The 17,753-nt window shown below is 48.7% G+C and overlaps 1 protein-coding gene across 2 annotated transcripts in view; it reads right to left on the bottom strand.

Annotated features, from left to right (window-relative positions):
* The window catches only part of LOC115476700 (ras-associating and dilute domain-containing protein-like), a 129,982-nt gene that overhangs the window by 46,153 nt on the left and 66,076 nt on the right, over positions 1-17,753 (bottom strand). For both annotated transcript variants that reach the window (XM_030213230.1, XM_030213231.1), the window contains one exon: positions 2,836-3,143. In XM_030213230.1, the coding sequence (XP_030069090.1) occupies positions 2,836-3,143 (308 nt within the window). The remainder of the gene's footprint in view (positions 1-2,835; positions 3,144-17,753) is intronic.

Raw genomic sequence — 17,753 nt, 5'->3', positions numbered from 1 at the left:
GTCCAAACCGACCGGATGACCTCCCCTTACTCCCCCAGTGGTCACCAAGCCTCTCCCACCTTAAAAAAATTTTAATTTTTTGCCAGCCTCTATGCCAGCCTCAAATGTCATACCCAGCTCCATGACAGCAGTATGCAAGTCCCTGGAGCAGTTTTAGTGGGTGCAGTGCACTTCAGGCAGGCGGACCCAGGCCCACCCCCTACCTGTTACACTTGTGCTGGTAAATGTGAGCCCTTCAAAACCCACCCGAAACCCACTGTACCCACATCTAGGTGCACCCTTCACCCCTTAGGGCTATGGTAGTACTGTACAGTTGTGGGGAGTGGGGTTTGGGGGGCTCAGCACCGAAGGTAAGGGAGCTATGCAGCTGGGAGCAATTTGAGAAGTCCACTGCAGTGCCCCCTAGGGTGCCTGGTTGGTGTCCTGGCATGTGAGGGGGACCAGTGCACTACGAATGCTGGCTCCTCCCACGACCAAATGCCTTGGATTTGGTCATTTTTGAGACGGGCGTCCTCAGTTTCCATTATTGCTGAAAACCGGGAATGACCATCTCTAAGGTCGACCTAAATGTTGAGATTTGGGCGTCCCTGACCATATTATCGAAACGAAAGATGGATGCCCATTTTGTTTCGATAATAGCGGTTTCCCTGCCCCTTCACCGGGACGTCCTTAGAGATGGGCGCCCTTAGAGATGGTCGTCCCCGTTCAATTATGTCCCTCCATGTGTTTATTTATACACCAGTTTTTACCCCTGACAAAGCCTGTGGGCGAAACATGCCCACGTTGGGCAATTGTTTTAATAAATGATACAGCACTCCAGAACTTCACATTGAAAGTGGGGGGAGGGCTCCCAATTACATGCACAATTTACACTGTGTGCATCCCTTCCACATTTACACAACTGAAGTTACACGAGGCACACAGATACTGGGTGACAAAGCTGGGCCCAGGCAGGGCTGCCACAGTTGCCGCCCTATACTCAGGATGCAGCTGCTGCCGCCACCGCCCCCCCCAACTTCCTGCGTCAGTGCATCTGCTCCTCCCCGGCTTCTATGGGGAGCCCCGCGCCGGGGTGTGTCTCTCTCCTGCTCCTGTGTGCTGGGACCGGGCTATTGCATTAATGCATGCACCCGGGTCCCAACAGGAGCAGGAAGGAGACAGACCCCGGCGCCGGGCCCCCTTGAAGGCTGGGCCCATGGAATTTTGCCCCCCTCCCACCCACCCCCAGGCAGCCCTGCTGGGTTACACTAGTATTCACCATCGGAATCTGAGTGCCCAGGTGAAATTACAGAACAGGTTCTCGGGGTGCCTAAATGAATTGCCCCTAGGGTGAAACTTCTGGTATCACCCTGCAGTAGCAGGAAGTGCCAAAGAGTTCCAAATGATACTCTTGACTGCAGAAGACCGAGAAGGTGTGGCAGCTCCACCTCAAAAGCGAGAGGAGCCAAACAGCTCCCGGGTGGCTCAGCTGCTGAAGATCTAGTAGAACGGGACCACCTTTGGCACTCAAAAACCTGGATCAAATAGCAGCACATAAAAAACAGCATCCCAGTACAATGGGTTTTATTTCAAACCCTTATTAACTCGCATGCTAGGCTGGTGTTTGTGACCGAGATAACTTATGATGCCTGTTGCACTGTCGACTTCCATGGTGACTTCGACACTGCCAAGAAATTCAGATCCTTATTATCTCTGGCTGGAATGCCAGGCAGCTGATATGAATCCCATTGTGTCAAGTAGGCAGTGCCCTGCCCTCCAACAGCCCACAGTGCCTGCAAAAGATCTGCAAACCTACTTAAGCAATGAAATCAAGAACATGCTCAGGTTTCCTGTGCACTTTCCACTGGACACACTTACAGGGCAATTTTATGAATGGTGTTTTATATTGCTGAACTAGACGTTTATAAAATTGCCCGCAGAGCCCCACCAAAACCAGGATTTTCAGTTTCAGCCCACAGTACCCATTCCCTACACTCTCCTCTGACTAGTCCCCCTCCCGGACCCACCCGTAGTCGACAGTCCTCATCCCTACCATGTCACTGGTGGATAGTAGGGACAGAAGTGATTCCTCAATCAACCAGAGGTCCCAGAAGCCATTTTGATTTAGGAGCCAGCATGGGTAGAAGCGAGTAGGATCGCTCTTGCCCCTAATAGCCACCAATGACACGGTAGGCCCAGGATGGAGGCTGCCGCAGACAGGTGGGTCAAGGAGGGGGAGGGAGTGGGTACTGTGCAGCACAGTTTTGGTTTCAGACGAAAATGCACCAGCAAAATAGAAGCAAGGCTGAACGCCAAAAGGACACAACGGCTGTGTTTCAGCGCCTAAGCACCTGCCTCAGGAGTCTGGCCAATCTGGTGTTTAAAGGTTAAATGGACTTCTGTACAGCTGACAAGACTGCATAGAACAAACGGGCGCCTTCCTTCGCAGCTAAAAAATCTCAGCAAAAGGAGGAACGTCTCTGGCAGTGCCGAACACCACATTCGACTTTCCTTCTTTTGCTGATCGTGTGGTTTACATGCGCAGATCCAGAACTTAATGCAGGACGCCTGCGTGCGTCCCATGGTAACCGCGCATTTTAGCACTTACCACAGCTTACTAAAAGGACCCCTGTGTCTCTCTGACTGGAAAGGTAGCGCAGTCAACATAGAAACCGGAAACAGAAGTGTTCCAACTATAATCAGTTGTCCAAAAGAGCATTTCACTATTTCCTAACCTGTGCAATTTGTAATTTTTCACACTGTGAGTTTCATCAGGAGGGGTGGGAGATAGGCGTGCTGGGTACATAAGTAGCTTTGAGAGAACGGAAAGCGGATAAGCATCAGTTCAATGCTTACATACTGCTGGTTGTATCCCTGCAGGAGAAGAAGATGAGGGCACTGGTAGAGGGAACATCGCAATGAATTGCTCCTCTCTCCCGATGGTCCATGCTTTTCATCCATTGACTCTTCACTCCACATTGCTTCTGGCAGCGTTGAGTAATGCCTCTTCAGTTTCTCATCCTGCGCCTCAGCATGGTTCAGGCTGGCCTCACTCAAGGTGCGACGAAATGATGGCGTTGTGGAGACGCTTTTGCATCCCGACATCAAGGTTGTTGCTCCCTTTGCACGGTTTCTCTGAAGCTTGCGAGCCTGGGCATTTATCCCTACAAGATTAAGGAGATTTCATTAGAGTATCTTTAATAACGTGGTTCGTGAATCTCACCCATGTGAACACTCCCTCCCTAGTACTAGTGCAATGGTTCCCAAACCTGGTCCTGGAGGCACCCCAGCCAGTCAGGTTTTTAGGGTATCCATAGTGAATATTCATGAGACAGACTGACACGCAGAGAGGAGACGGTGCATGCAAATCTCTCATGAATATTCATTACAGATATCATGAAAACCTGACTAGCTGGGGTGCCTCTTGCAGGGCTGCCGGGGGGGGGGGGGGGGGGGGGCAGGGAGGGCAAAATTCTCCGGGCCCAGCCTCCAAGGGGGAGGTCCCGGGGCACCAGGTCCCGGGGTCTGTCTCTCTCCTGCTCCTATCGGGAACCTGTCCCTGTACACTGGGGACAGGTGAGAGGCAGGCTGTGGTGCCGGGCCCCCCCCCCTTGGAGGCTGGGAAGGAGCAGATGCACTGACATAGGGGGTGGGGCCCCTCACATTAGTGCGTCAGCTCCTCCAGGCCTCAAAGGAGGGCCCGGTGGCGGGATCTCGTGAGAGCAGCAGTGGCTACATTCCAGGTTAGGGCCAGTGGCTGTATCCTAACTGTGGGTTTGGGGGGGGGGGGGGGGGCTACGTCCTGATAGGGGGAGTCCGGCGGCTGCATCCCGAGTGGGAGGGGGGCTGGCAGTGACTCTCGGCAGCCCTGGCCTCTTAAGATCAGGTTTGGGAATCACTGGACTAGTGTAATTTAGGTATCCACTCTAAGTAGGCAATTTATATCATACATATCAATTCTTCTGGTTTTTTTTTTTTAGGGGGGGGGGGTCAGAGTTAATTTCAAGGAAAGCAGCCCTATATTCTGTAGTCAAGTGTCCTGCCTACTCACCTGAGATCAGCAGAAATCCATCAAAACTTGACCTCTGACCATAGGAGCCAACTTTTCAAAATTATTGGGGGTGCTAAGCCCAATGAAAATAACCCCTCCCTGGACACACACAAGGAATTTTCTCAATATTGGGGGTGCTCAAGCACCCATAGAGTCGGCTCCAATGCCTCTGACTGAAGGTATATCATCTAGACTGAAACATTAATCTGGGGTAAAATGTATAAGATGCGAATTCTTTAACTCTGAACCGGTGTGTGATGTTCATCAGGCATACATTTTGTACACTGTGATGACCAGCAGCTTGGATCGAGAAGAGTGCAGCGACGATATTGCATATTGCAGGCAGCTGTACTGTAATTAAATTTCCTCTGGAGGTTCAGTTCAGCAGGCTTGTCAAAGACTAATGAGGCCTGCAAAACTTGACTAAAAACCAATAAGTACGCCTTATTAACCTTTGGGGGGAGAGAAGCTTAATCCTTCGAAGACTATTGCTCTATTAGGAGTTGGCCAAAACTCCTTTTTCTTGCTCAGCTTACCCACTACTCATTCTGGTCACCGCATCTCAAGAAAAATATAGTGGAATTGGAAAAGGTGCAGCGAAGGGCGACTAAAATGATAGCGGGGATGGGACGACTTCCCTATGAAGAGAGACTAAGGAAGGTAGGGCTTTTCAGCTTGGAGAAGAGACGGCTGAGGGGAGACATGATAGAGGTATATAAAATAATGAGTGGAATGGAACGGGTGGATGTGAAGCGTCTGTTCACGCTTTCCAAAAATACTAGGACTAGGGGGCATGCGATGAAACTACAGTGTAGTAAATTTAAAACAAATCGGAGAAAATTGTTTCTCCAACGTGTAATTAAACTCTGGAATTCGTTGCCGGAGAACGTGGTGAAGGCAGTTAGCTTGGCAGAGTTTAAAAAGGGGTTAGACGGTTTCCTAAAGGACAAGTCCATAAACCGCTACTAAATGGACTTGGGAAAAATCCACAATTCCGGGAATAACATGTATAGAATTTTTGTACATTTGGGAAGCTCTCCAGGTGCCCTTGGCCTGGATTGGCCGCTGTCGTGGACAGGATGCTGGGCTCGATGGACCCTTGGTCTTTTCCCAGTGTGGCATTACTTATGTACTTATATGAACTTATGTAACCCATATCCCCCCTGAGAGACTCAGTACAAATTCTTGGAGTTAAGATTAATAAGATTTCTTGCTTATCTAACCTGGTGAGGAAAATCATACTCAACAACTCTGATCTGTTCACCCAATAGTGGAGCTGAAGGCTCTGAGGTTTTTGATACATTCGCTTGTTTTGACTACTGTAATTCGTTACTTCCTGGTCTCAAAATCTCTCAAAAATACACCATCCTCAACTAATTCAGACCACCACCATCATAAAGCTCTTTCATAGAAAAAAGAATTTTGATAGGGTCACCCCCCCTGACTCTTCAAGATCCTGACAATTACACATTAGGTCTTCTCTGCAGGTGTTCTTTCTTTTCTTAGTAGTTCACTTATCCCCTATAACCCAACCCGCCCACTATGTTACATAAGTACATAAGTATTGCCATACTGGGACAGACCAAAGGTCCATCAAGCCCAGCATCCTATTTCCAACAGTGGCCAATCCAGGTCACAAATACCTGGCAGAAACCCAAATAGTGGCAACATTCCATGTAGAACCTCAAAGAGTAGCAAGATTCTAGAATTCTAAAGAATAACAAGATTCCATGCAGAATTTCAAAGTGTAACAACATTCCATTCAGAATCCCAAGTACATAAGTATTGCCATACTGGGACAGACCAAAGGCCCATCAAGCCCAGCATCCTATTTCCAACAGTGGCCAATCCAGGTCATAAATACCTGGCAAGATCCCCAAAAAGTACAAAACATTTTATGCTGCTTATCCCAGAAATAAGCAGTGGATTGTCCCCAAGTCCATTTTAATAATGGTCTATGGACTTTTACTTTAGGAAGCTGTCCAAACCTTTTTTTTTAATCCCGCTAAGCTAACCGCCTTTACCACATTCTCTGGCACATTAATCCATGAATCCACATTCTAAGCATATTCTCCTCTTGGTCCTCTTTCCACCCGTTACCATTGTGCTGGCCTCTTCCTGTCCTGCACATGCTCAGTTTTCAGGCATGCGCAAAAAAAAAAAAAACAAGCGCGCACATGAGGTGGGGAGGATTGGTACTGCGGCAACAGATGCCTTCTCAGTTGGTGTGGTCCTCAGGCTTTCACTCTTCGGCGTACATCTCTGCATCTGGGCTGAGTAGTAATTAGCCTTATTAAATTACCATGCACTCAAGGTTTTGCACAGAGTTAGCTGGTGCCCTGCGTTCTAAAGCCGCGCTAACCCCATGCAAAGTCTGAGCGCACTCTATTGCATCATCCCCTCAGCCTCAGAATGTAGGACATCCCTTGGCAAGATACGGAGCAAGCATTTCTATCTTCAAAAGGCTGCAATTTTCTCTCTCTCTCTCTGTCCCCCCAGCAGTTGGATGAATAGCACCGATAGCATGCCAGCATCATGGGGACAAAGGAAGCACACTCCCAGTGTCTCTACAGCTGCTCCCCACTCCCCCGATGCTTTCCGATTACACCACAGGGTTACAGCAGCTGAGAGGTCAGGAAGCACAAGTTCACTGTGGGCTAGATTTACTAACAGGCGCTACCGTGTTACCACAGGCTAATATGAATTAATGCACGTTATTTATTGCTGATCCCAATTTATGCAAAACATAGTAACATAGTAGATGACGACAGAGAAAGACCTGTACGGTCCATCCAGTCTGCCCAACAAGATAAATTCATATGTGCTACTTTATGTGTATACCTGACCTTGATTTGTATCTGTCATTTTCAGGGCACAGATCATAGAAGTCTGCCCAGAACTAGCCCCGCCTCCCACCACCGGTGCTGCCACTCAATCTCTGCTAAGCTTCCAAGGATCCATTCCTTCTGAACAGAATTCCTTTATGTTTATACCACACATTTTTTTAAAATTCCGTTACCGTTTTCATCTCCACCAACTCCCGTGGGAGGGCATTCCAAGTATCCACCACTCTCTCCATGAAAAAAATACTTCCTGACATTTTTCTTGAGTCTGCCCCCATTTAATCTCATTTCATGTCCTCTAGTTCTACCGCCTTCCCATCTACGGAAAAGGTTCGTTTACGGATAGGAACCTATTTGCTAACAGTGGCAATATTTTCTCTTCATTTAGCACATGTGAATGCAGTAATGCTTCCAAATGGCTGTCGAGACGTCAAATGGTGACGCGACCTTGCAAAGACTTCTGCGGAAGTCCAGCTTGAAGTCTTGGCATCCATTTTGAAGCGGTGCCGGCAGTGAGCGGGTCAGTGGCAGCGCCAGGCAGGAGACAGCGAAGAGGCCAATAGACTACCAGGGCACGATAAGGTACGTGAGGGGAGTGAACCCTGAGGCCCTCCCGCCAGCTTGCCCGCAAACCCGGACAGACGGGTGGGCCAGAAAAACCCACCCGGATGCCCTGCGGTGCCTCAAAAAAAAGAGGACATGTACTACTACTACTACTATTAAACATTTCTATAGCGCTACTAGACTTACGCAGCGCTGTACAAATGAACATGAAAAAGACAGTCCCTGCTCAACAGAGCTTACAATCTAAATTGGACAGACGAATAGACAGCTAGGGGTGGGGAAATTGCAGTGCTAGGGGTGATAAGTGAGGGTGTTGAGTAAGAGAGTCATGGTTAGGAGTCGAAAGCAGTAGCAAAGAGGTGGGCTTTAAGCCTAGACTTGAAGACAGCCAGAGACTGAGCCTGACGTACTGGCTCAGGGAGTCTATTCCAGGCATAGGGAGCAGCGAGATAGAAGGAACGGAGCCGGGAGTTAGCAGTGGGGGAGAAGGGGGACGACAGGAGACATTTACCCAGCGAACGGAGCTCACGGGGAGGAGTGTAGGGAGAGATGAGAGCGGAAAGGTACTGAGGAGCTGTGGAGTGGATGCACTTGTAGGTCCAAAAGGAGAAGTTTGAACCGTATGCGGAAGCGGATAGGGAGCCAGTGAAGCGACTTGAGGAGAGGGCTAACGTGAGTATAGCGACTCTGGCGGAATATAAGACGCGCAGCAGAGTTTTAGACAGATTGAAACCCGGACATATGGTAGCCCTACACTTTAGTAAGTCTAGTCCTATGTCCATGCCCTACCACTATTCTGCCTAACCTACAAATGTACTCGATCTGCAGCCCCTCCTTACCTCTCAACCCTCATCTCCCCTTACGTTCTTACCCGTAACCTCCGCTCTCAAGACAAATCCCTCCTTTCAGTACCCTTCTCCACCACCGCCAACTCCAGGCTCCGCCCTTTCTGCCTCGCCCCACGCGTGGAACAAACTCCCCGAGCCCATACGTCAGGCCCCCTCCCTCCCCATCTTCAAATCTCTGCTTAAAGCCCACCTCTTCAATGTCGCCTTCGGCACCTAACCTCTACACTTCTACCCAGGAAATCTAGACTGCCCAACTTGACATTTCGTTCTCTAGATTGTAAGTTCATTTGAGCAGGGACCGTCCTTCTTTGTTTATTTTGTACAGCGCTGCGTAACCCTAGTAGCGCTCTAGAAATGTTAAGTAGTAGTATTCTGTCCAGAGTACTATGGCCCAAGAAACAAAGAAGGGAGAACCTCCTGGAAGAAGGAGGAGGACAAAGAGAGAACACGAAACTGAGAGAGGCATCCAAGGGCAATGATAGGTAAAGAGGACCTAGAGAGGGGGAAAGGAAGCGGGGAGGAACCTGTGACTGGCTACATTAGGAGGATATGGAGTAAACTTGGGGTGGTTGAGAAGAAAGCAGACAAGAATTTAAGGAGGGAGATGGAAATTAATTTTAAAAAGGTTGAAAGGTGGCCATGTGCCTGAAGGTGATGGGTACTGAAGAAGCTTGGGAGTAGATCGAGAGAAGGTTGAGATGCACACAAGATCAAAACTTGAAAAACAGGGATGCAAATGTATCTACACTTTCTCCCTCTCTCTCTCTCCTGCCTCCTTCTCCTTCCAAGTTCCCCTCAACTTACCCAATTCCTTACTATGGCCAGAATATTCATGGCCAGCTGGCAGAGCACCCCTCCCCCCCTTCCTGACAAGCAGGGAAATATAGCACACCCAAAAGATTTTTTTTTTTTTTGCTGCAGAAAGCTTGCCAGGAGAGGGGAGAGAGGAATCCACGGGGCCCAATGCCAAAGTCTCATAAAGCTAGGGCCCACAGGCATTAGCTTGAGGCAGTGAAGGGCCTTTCATCTCCATGTTCAACTGTGGGAAAGGACTGTTATCACAAGGACACGGCTACAAGCTCTGTCTTGGGGGAGTCAGGCTGAAAATCTGACCTGCTGCAACAGACAAGGCCTAGCATCTGCTGGAGGTTGAGAAATACTGGAGAGTTCTATAGGCTGAACCAACCTCTACAGGAATGACCCGGATTACATCCCAAATGCTAACCTAAAAAGAATACGTTTTTAATTTCACTTTAAATAAATTTGATTGATTTTTCTGCTTGGACATCAGCCAGAAGCTGATTTCAGAGCTCAGGAGCACGCCAGAAGAAAGCTCCCTCCCGGATGGCATCCAACCAAGCCCTCCAAGAAGTAGGAACCACAAGCAAATGTGAACTAGTAGACAGCAAGGTCCTACCTGGAAATACAAAGTAATCATAGATAGAGGGCTGCTTTATCATGCATTGCCTTAAAGGCCAAAAGAAACAGCTTACCCTGCACTCCATCGGAGCTAAGGTATTTATTGGGATTTATTAACCGCCTTTATGAAGAGATTCACCCAAGGCGGCGTACAGCAGGTACAGCTTAACATGAAACTTACAATTTTGTTAACACAACAATAGTAAAATAACCGAGAATAAACATTAATACAATAAACCCAAAAACAGTAAAGTGAAACCTAATAATAAAACTACCAACAGCACAGAAATGCAAATACCAGAGATATAAAACAATACATAAGTACATAAGTACCGCCATACTAGGAAAAGACAAAGGGTCCATCAAGCCCAGCATCCTGTCTCTGACAGGGGCTAATCCAGGCTTCAAGAACCCGGCAACCCCCCCCCCCCCAAAAAAAAAAAATGTTAGCGTAATACTAATGATACACCTAGGAAGCATTATAACCAGTGGTGTGCTGGAGCAGGCTCGCAAGAGCCGGTTGTTAAGTTTTTAAGAATTTTGGGAGCCGGTTGTTAAAGTAGGGTCCTCCATGGCTACTTTAACAACTGGCTCCCAAAATGTGGGCTTGGGCCCCCTGCTGAATTATCTTTTACTTTGCTGGTGGGGAAGCTGAGCCCTGCCAGCCAAGACTACTGCTGCTCCCCGCTCCTTGTTTCCAGCTCTGGGCAGCAGGCTGGGACTTCTGGAGCATGTGAGAGAAGTTCCAGCATGCTGCTCAGAGCAAGACGTTGGGAGTGGTGGCAGTCCATTTATTGGCTGCCAGCAAAGGTATGCCTAGCGTGCCTGCACGAAGGGAGGGAGGAGAGAGAGGAAAGTGTTGCCACCCCTGGCCCTTCCAACTGCAGAGCTGGCTACGTCTGGAGAAAGAGCCTGTTGTTAAAAATTTACCAACACACCCCTGATTATAACATTCAACTAACATAGATATGATGTTAAAGATTTTCTACAATTCGGCTTACCATATAGCTGAGGGACCAAGAGCAGATATATGATGGGAACAAGATGTGTGGTACAGAGTCAGTTGGGATAATTTGATGGTTAGCTAAACGCAAGGCAAGTTCGTTGTATATAGTTAAGAAAGAGATAAGGAACTGATCTAAGTTACAGTGTGTGTAGCGAGCTAGTCCAGGTGCAGAATGAGTGTATAGTCATTCACCCTATGTATTAAAGGCTTGAGAGAAGAACCAGGCATACAAATGTTTCCTCCCCTTCAGACCTGTAGTAATCATATACCAGCATTTTGCAAGGTCTGTAAGCATTTTAACGAACATTGTCAAAGGCCAGCATATACCACGTTCCCATAATCCAGCCTTGAAATGAACAGCGCACGTAACAAAGTTTCAAAAACCTCCTCATGAGCTCAAGGTCTCACAGCCTGCAGCAAACGTAGGCTATAAAAAACCTGTATGAACCAGGGGGGCATGGGCCCCTGTAGATTTGGCCTTGGACCCTCTCGACCCCCCTTCCCGCCGCCAACCCTCCCCCGCTGCCGTCGCATACCTTTGCTGACGGGGGACTCCAACTCCCGCCAGCCGAAGTCCTCTCCTCGGCTGCGCAGCGTTGCTTGCTGAATGATCTGATAAAGTTTCTGTGCGTGTGTCTGATGTCCTGCACGTTATACGTGCAGGACGTCAGACGCAAGCACAGAAACAGATTCAAACTTGATCAGATCATTCGGATACGCCATGCGGCCGAGAACAGGACTTTGGCTGGCGGGGGTTGGGGTCCCCCGCCAGCAAAGGTACGCGGCAGGAGAGGGTTGGAGGTGGGAAGGGGGGTTGAGAGGGTTGTAGCGGTGGTGACGGCGATCAGCAAAGCCGCGCGGCCGAGAAGAGGACTTCGGCTGGCGGGGGTTGGGGTCCCCCGCCAGCAAAGGTACGCGGCGGGAGAGGGTTGGCGGCAGGAGGGGGGGTTGAGAGGGTTGAGGCGGCAGCAGAGGGGGGTGAAAGTTGGCGGTGGGGGGGGGGGGGGGCTAAAATGTGCCCCCTCACCTCGGGCTCTGGACCCCCCTCCTGTCAAAGTCTGGCTACGCCCCTATGAACTACCCTGAAGTAATACTGTATTTTGCACCTTGAAGCCCTAAGACTACCCATAGTAGATGACGGCAGAAAAAGACCTGCCCAACAAGATAAACTCATATGTGCTACTTTTTGTACATACCTTACCTTGATTTGCATCTGCCATTTTCAACCGAGTTAAACCCAATAAGGACAGGCTGGTCAATGCTTTTTAACTCTTTGCCTAACGCAGTTGTGCACTTCATGGAAACGAAAAAGGATTTAAGACAGCCGAACATTACAAAGCTGCAGCTGAGGGTTTCAGCTTTGCCAAAATTTTTGCTCGATGATGTTGTAACACGGCATTAAGCGTCTCCCCCCACCATGTACAGCATGAAAGAGTTATTTATGCTTCGAACACATGCAAACTGAAGAGCTTTCTTCTGCAAAGAAAATAAACTCTCGTTTTAAAAAAAATTCCTTTTTTTTTCTGTGAAATTAATGATGGGTGTGGAGGAAGAAAGGACTTAAATACTTGTCCTCTGCCATCCCCAGAGAGTGTATCATTTCAAGTTTTATCCAGAGGGAAAAGGACATCTGTGTGTTGTTTTTTTTTTTAATGTGGCAAAACTAATTAAAAAGGGAGGTCTTTACTGATAGACCCAATTTGTTCTGCAAAGCTCAGCTGGAGATTGTGAACAACACTGGAAAGATAAACCTTTTGTTTTCCAGAACAAATCAAAATCCCACTACAACCTTGGGTTGTTTTTTGTAATTCTCTGGTGTACAACCGGTTTTAAATTCTTTCCCTTCTGTATTTGAAGCTCTGTTTCCCATCTGGCTTTATTGTTTTAAGATAATGATGCCGAATGGATTTTTAGAATCCTCCATACCGAAAACAAATGGCTCTTTTCAATAGCGATCTTACAAGCGAAATATGACTCGTACTGTAAAATGTAACAGCACAGAGGATATCGACCACTGACAGCATCACTGACCAAGATTCAGTGGCGATCCTAGGTTGGCTGCCACCCGGGGCGGATCGCCGCTGCACACACACACACACACCCCTCCCCCCGGGTGCAGCGGCTTCCGTCCCCCCCAGGGTGCAGCACGACATCCCCCCCCCCGGTGCAATGACACCCCCCTCCTCAGCGCATCAAGCTCTCCCCCCCCCCCCCCCCCGGGTGCATTCTTGGCTGCTGGAGGGTGCAGCTGCTCGCCTGTCGGCTCCACTGGCTCTCTGCTCCAGAACAGGAAGTAACCTGTTCCAGGGCAGAGGGAGCAGGGAACCAGCGGAGCCAACAGGCGCGCGGCTGCTCTCTGCACCCCTCCAACAGCGTGCACCCAGGGCGGACCGCCCCCACCGTCCCGCCCTTCCTACACCACTGCCAAGATATTAGACCCTTTGTAAATTAAACGTCAAAAAAACTGAGTAATTCTGTAAAGGGGGTGCTAATTTTAGACATCAAGAACATACCTATCCCATTAAAAAAAACAAAAAACAAAGTAGGCATCTACTTTTCTTTACAGAATACTAGCAAAATATAGTAACATAGTAAATGATGGCAAATAAAGACCTCTACGGTCCATCCAGTCAGCCTAACAAGGTGGCCAGAGTTGAATCTGGTACTTGGCACAGGTTCCGCTTCGTCACGATTAAAAATACTGGTATACATGAAGGGGCATTTTCGATATAACGTCTAACTCAGACTTTGAACGTTTTGTGCTAAACGTTCCAAATCCGAATAGCAAATGTAACCATTTTCAAAAAAAAGCAAAACGTCTATTTTTTTTTCTCTCTGGAAAATACTAATTTGCAGTTTTGTGCTCTGTGCGGTTACGTTTTCAGGCCATTTTCGGGGGGGGAAAAAAACCACAAGTGAAAAATGTAGAAAATCAAGCCACTGATGCGTAGGAGGGGCCAATATGCTTTAGTAGACTGGTCCCCAGACATCCCAGGAGAGCAATGGGGTACCCTAGGAGGCACTGCTGTGGACTTCATATAAATGCTCCCACGTAAACATCTCACCGTTGCTCCCTTGTCTGCTGAGCCCTCCAAAACCCACTACCCCCAACCGTACACCCCTACAATAGCCCTTATGGGTGAAGGATGCACCTATAAGTGGGTACAGTGGCGTAGCTACGTGGGGCCTGAGGGGGCCCATGCCCCCGTAGATTCCAGCCTGGATCCCCCTCCCGGCGAACCCGCCCCAGCTGCTGCCTACCTTCACTTCACTTTTGCTGGCGGAGGACCCCACTCCCCGCCAGCCGACATCTTCTCCATCCTGCTCCTGCTGTTGCATGCATTGCTGACGTCCTGCACGTTGTACGTGCGACATCAGACTCAGAGAACAGAACTCTGTTCTCCGAGTCTGACGTCCTGCACTCTGTTCTCTGAGTCTGACGTCGGCTGGCGGGGAGTGGGGTCCCCCGCCAGCAAAAGTGAAGGTAGGCGGCGGCAGGGGCGGGTTCGCGGCGGGAGGGGGGTCGGAAAAGACGTGGGGGGGGGGCAGCAATGGCGGCGGGGGGGGGGCAGCGCTGGGGGGGAGGGCTAAAATGTGCCCCCTCCCCTCGGGCTTTGGACCCCCCCTCCCCGGACGTCTGGCTACGCCCCTGAGTGGGTATAGTGAGTTTCTGGTAAATTTCAGAGAGGTCACAGTTTCCATCATAAGTGTAACATGAAGGGGGAGGTACGAGCCTGGTTCCACCTGTCTACAGTGCACTGCACCCACCACTACTCCACAGACCTGCATGCTGCTCTAATGTACCCGAGTATAACATCTGAGGCTGTCAGAGGTTGATGAGTTCTATTTTTATTCACATTTGGGGGGGGGGGGGAGGAGGGGTCAGTGGGGGTAATCTCCGACTCTATCCAGTGGTCATCTAGTCATTTAGGTCACCTTTTTTGTATCTTATTCATTAGAAAAACAGGTCTAAACTAAAACGTTGAAGTTTTCGCCCTAGATGTTTTGGGGTTTTTTTTCCTATTATGGCTGTAAAACGTCCAAGTGTTAGGCATGCACTAAGCCCACCCTAATCCCACCTTCAAAAAAGCCCCGACATGCCCCCTTGTGATTTGGATGCACTGCAAACGAAATGCATAGATAAGACATTTGCAAAACAGGTTTTGAAAATACTAATTTGGACGTTTTGAGAAGATCCTACCTAAACCTACACTACCAAAATTGCAAAGGACTGAAATTCAAAACAAACTTATGCAGCCAGGTTCTCCTACATAAGCGCACAACTATGGAATGGGCTCCCAAAAGCTGTGAAAACAATCCACGACCACTTGAACTTCAGGAAATCACTAAAAACCTACCTCTTCAAAAATGGCCTACCCCAACGACCCCACGTAACCCTCTTCACCTACCAACACAGCATGACTATGATCGAACAGGACAACACGCAATCTTCATCCATTCCGACCCTCCACTTATACCTCATACGATCACTGTACAACTTTGTATTTGTTATCCACCGACTGGGCAAACGCCTTTGACGGTACTATGTAAGCCACATTGAGCCTGCAAATAGGTGGGAAAATGTGGGGAACAAATGCAATAAATAAATAAATAAATGTTGCTTTATGACACTTTTTGAATGTTTTTCTCTTTCGAAAATTAGCCCCTTAGTCTCCATCTCTCTCTGCCAATTTTGAGGCACAGACCGTAGAAGTCTACCCAGCAGTGGTCCTATTTCCCCAACTACTAGAGTTGCCGTCGAAGCCCATTCCAGCTCGATCCTGATCTGTTTTAGCCATTTACGGGACCCAGACCACAGGAGTCTGCCCGGCGTTGGTCTTACTTCCCCAACCTCTGGAGCTGCCATCAAAGCCCACTCCAGTTACGAGGTCTTTTTAGTTTTGCCTATATTTTAGTCACAAGTCTAGATTGCTAAATAACACATCCAAATCATAGTATTCTATAATTTATGTAATTGTGTGCCCTGCCCATACCAGGGAGTGGACTGACAATTCAGGCAACCGGGCAGTGCTCCAGGACCCAGAGGCTCTCCCCCTCCCCCCCACATACACTACAGCCTCCCGTGCCTCAGTGGGCCCTCCCTGATTCCACCTTGAAGAGACCTGGTGGTCTAGTGACCTCTGTGGGGGCAGGAAAGAACCCCACTCTTTCCTGCCCCGCTGCTGCTATTCTGCCCGGTGCTGTCGTGTTTTAAAAATGGCTGCCTAGAAGCCCTGTGGCAGTCTCGTGAGACTGTCGAGACCTGTCATGACTACCACGAAAAGTCTCGGTACCCACTTTTGAAAACACAACGGGGGCGCCAACCAGAATAGCGGTAGTGGGCAAGAAAGAGTGGGATTCTTTGCTGCCCCTGAAGAAGCCACTAGACCATCAGGGCTCTTCAAGGGCCCACTGAGGCTCAGGGGAGCTTAGTGTGCAGGAGGAGGGCAGCAGCTGCGGTGGTGGTGGGGGCAGTAGTGTGTGGGAGGGAGGTAGTTTCCTGGACCTATACGTCTAGCTCCATCTCTACCTGTTTTCAAATCTATGCTGAAAACCCACCTTTTCACTGCTGCTTTTTAGCTCCTAGCCACTACTCAATTGCCCTCCCCTTGTCCCTTCCTTCCTTCTCACCCATTACTTCCCTCACCCGTAACTGTCTTGTCTCTCTGTATTATTTAGATTGTAAGCTCTTTTGAGCAGGGACTGTCTCTTTGTAGCAGGTGTTCAGCGCTGCGTGCGTCTGGTAGCGCTATACAAATGCTAATAATAATAAGGTAACAGCACCATGGTGGTGGAAGCGGGGTGGTGGGGGGCAGCCAGCCGGCAGCAGCGAGGGTGGTGCCAAAGACCCTTACTGCCCAGGGGCCCAGGATCACTGTCAGTCGGCCCCTGGCCCATACTCCAGCCAAATTCTACCCATGTGAACAGCCACCTACAAAGTACACATTATTGAAGATCGGCGCATTCTTACAGAATGCTACTAATAATCATTTCTATAGTGCCACTAGACGTACACAGCACTGCACACATTAAATGCAGGTACTTTGTCTGTCCCTAGTAGGCTCACAATCTAAGTTTTGTACCTGGGACAATGGAGGGCTAAGTGACTTGCGCAGGATCACAAGGAGGCACAGTGAGAATCAAACCCAGGTCACCAGGATCAAAGCTCACTGCACTAACCATTAGGCTACTCCTCCACATATGCACACGAATGATTAAAATACCAGTGTTTACGCATGTTCTATATGTCTATAATTGAGGCAGCTCCTTAGAGAATTACTCCCTACATTAGCAACCCAACAACGTCTCAGCAAACAGTGCCAGCCTCACCTTTATATTTTTATCACCCTGAGGGAGTGTAAATCTGGTCCTCAAACACATTCCCCCACCGGGTCACCTTAACAAGGTCAAAGAGGAAACTCCAGACAGCAGGGCGGGGACCCAACCAGAAAGTATTAAAAAGTCTGGGGTTAGAGAAGCCAGGGACCTCCAGAGGGACCATCCTGGAAGCTCCCAAGCATTGCTGAGAGAGTTTTTGATGCATTATTTACAGGATTCCTTTCAAAATCAGAGGAGACAACTGTGGAGAAGTTAATGTCTTATAGCCTGCTGGACAGAACAAGCTTCTATCTAATAAAGCTTTTTTTTGCATCTAACCTGTGATCTGCCTGCTTACTTAAAGGCCCAAGGCTTGGATGCTCGGCTCGTCTACTTCAACCATATTAATCCAAAGTGTACTACATAAATAAATTAATATTCTTAATTGGCTTTTATGCAACACACATTTGCAAGGACCACAACACCAGGGCTAGAAGGCGTGCATTAGTACCATTTTAAGGCAGGTCAGGAGGAAATGCTAGGTACTCTGGGTTTCTGCCAGGTACTTGCGACCTGGATTGGCCGCTGTTGGAAACAGGATACTGGTCTAGATGGACCATTGGTCTGACACAGTACAGCTATTCTTATGTTACGGTCACAAATCAGTTTAATGAAAGCTCAATCCCCATCCCTCTTAGAAGTATCTACAGAACTATTTAATGAAG

Source organism: Microcaecilia unicolor, chromosome 8, assembly GCF_901765095.1.
Source record: "Microcaecilia unicolor chromosome 8, aMicUni1.1, whole genome shotgun sequence".
NCBI classification, from domain to species: domain Eukaryota; kingdom Metazoa; phylum Chordata; class Amphibia; order Gymnophiona; family Siphonopidae; genus Microcaecilia; species Microcaecilia unicolor.
This window is presented reverse-complemented; position numbering and strand designations above follow the sequence as displayed.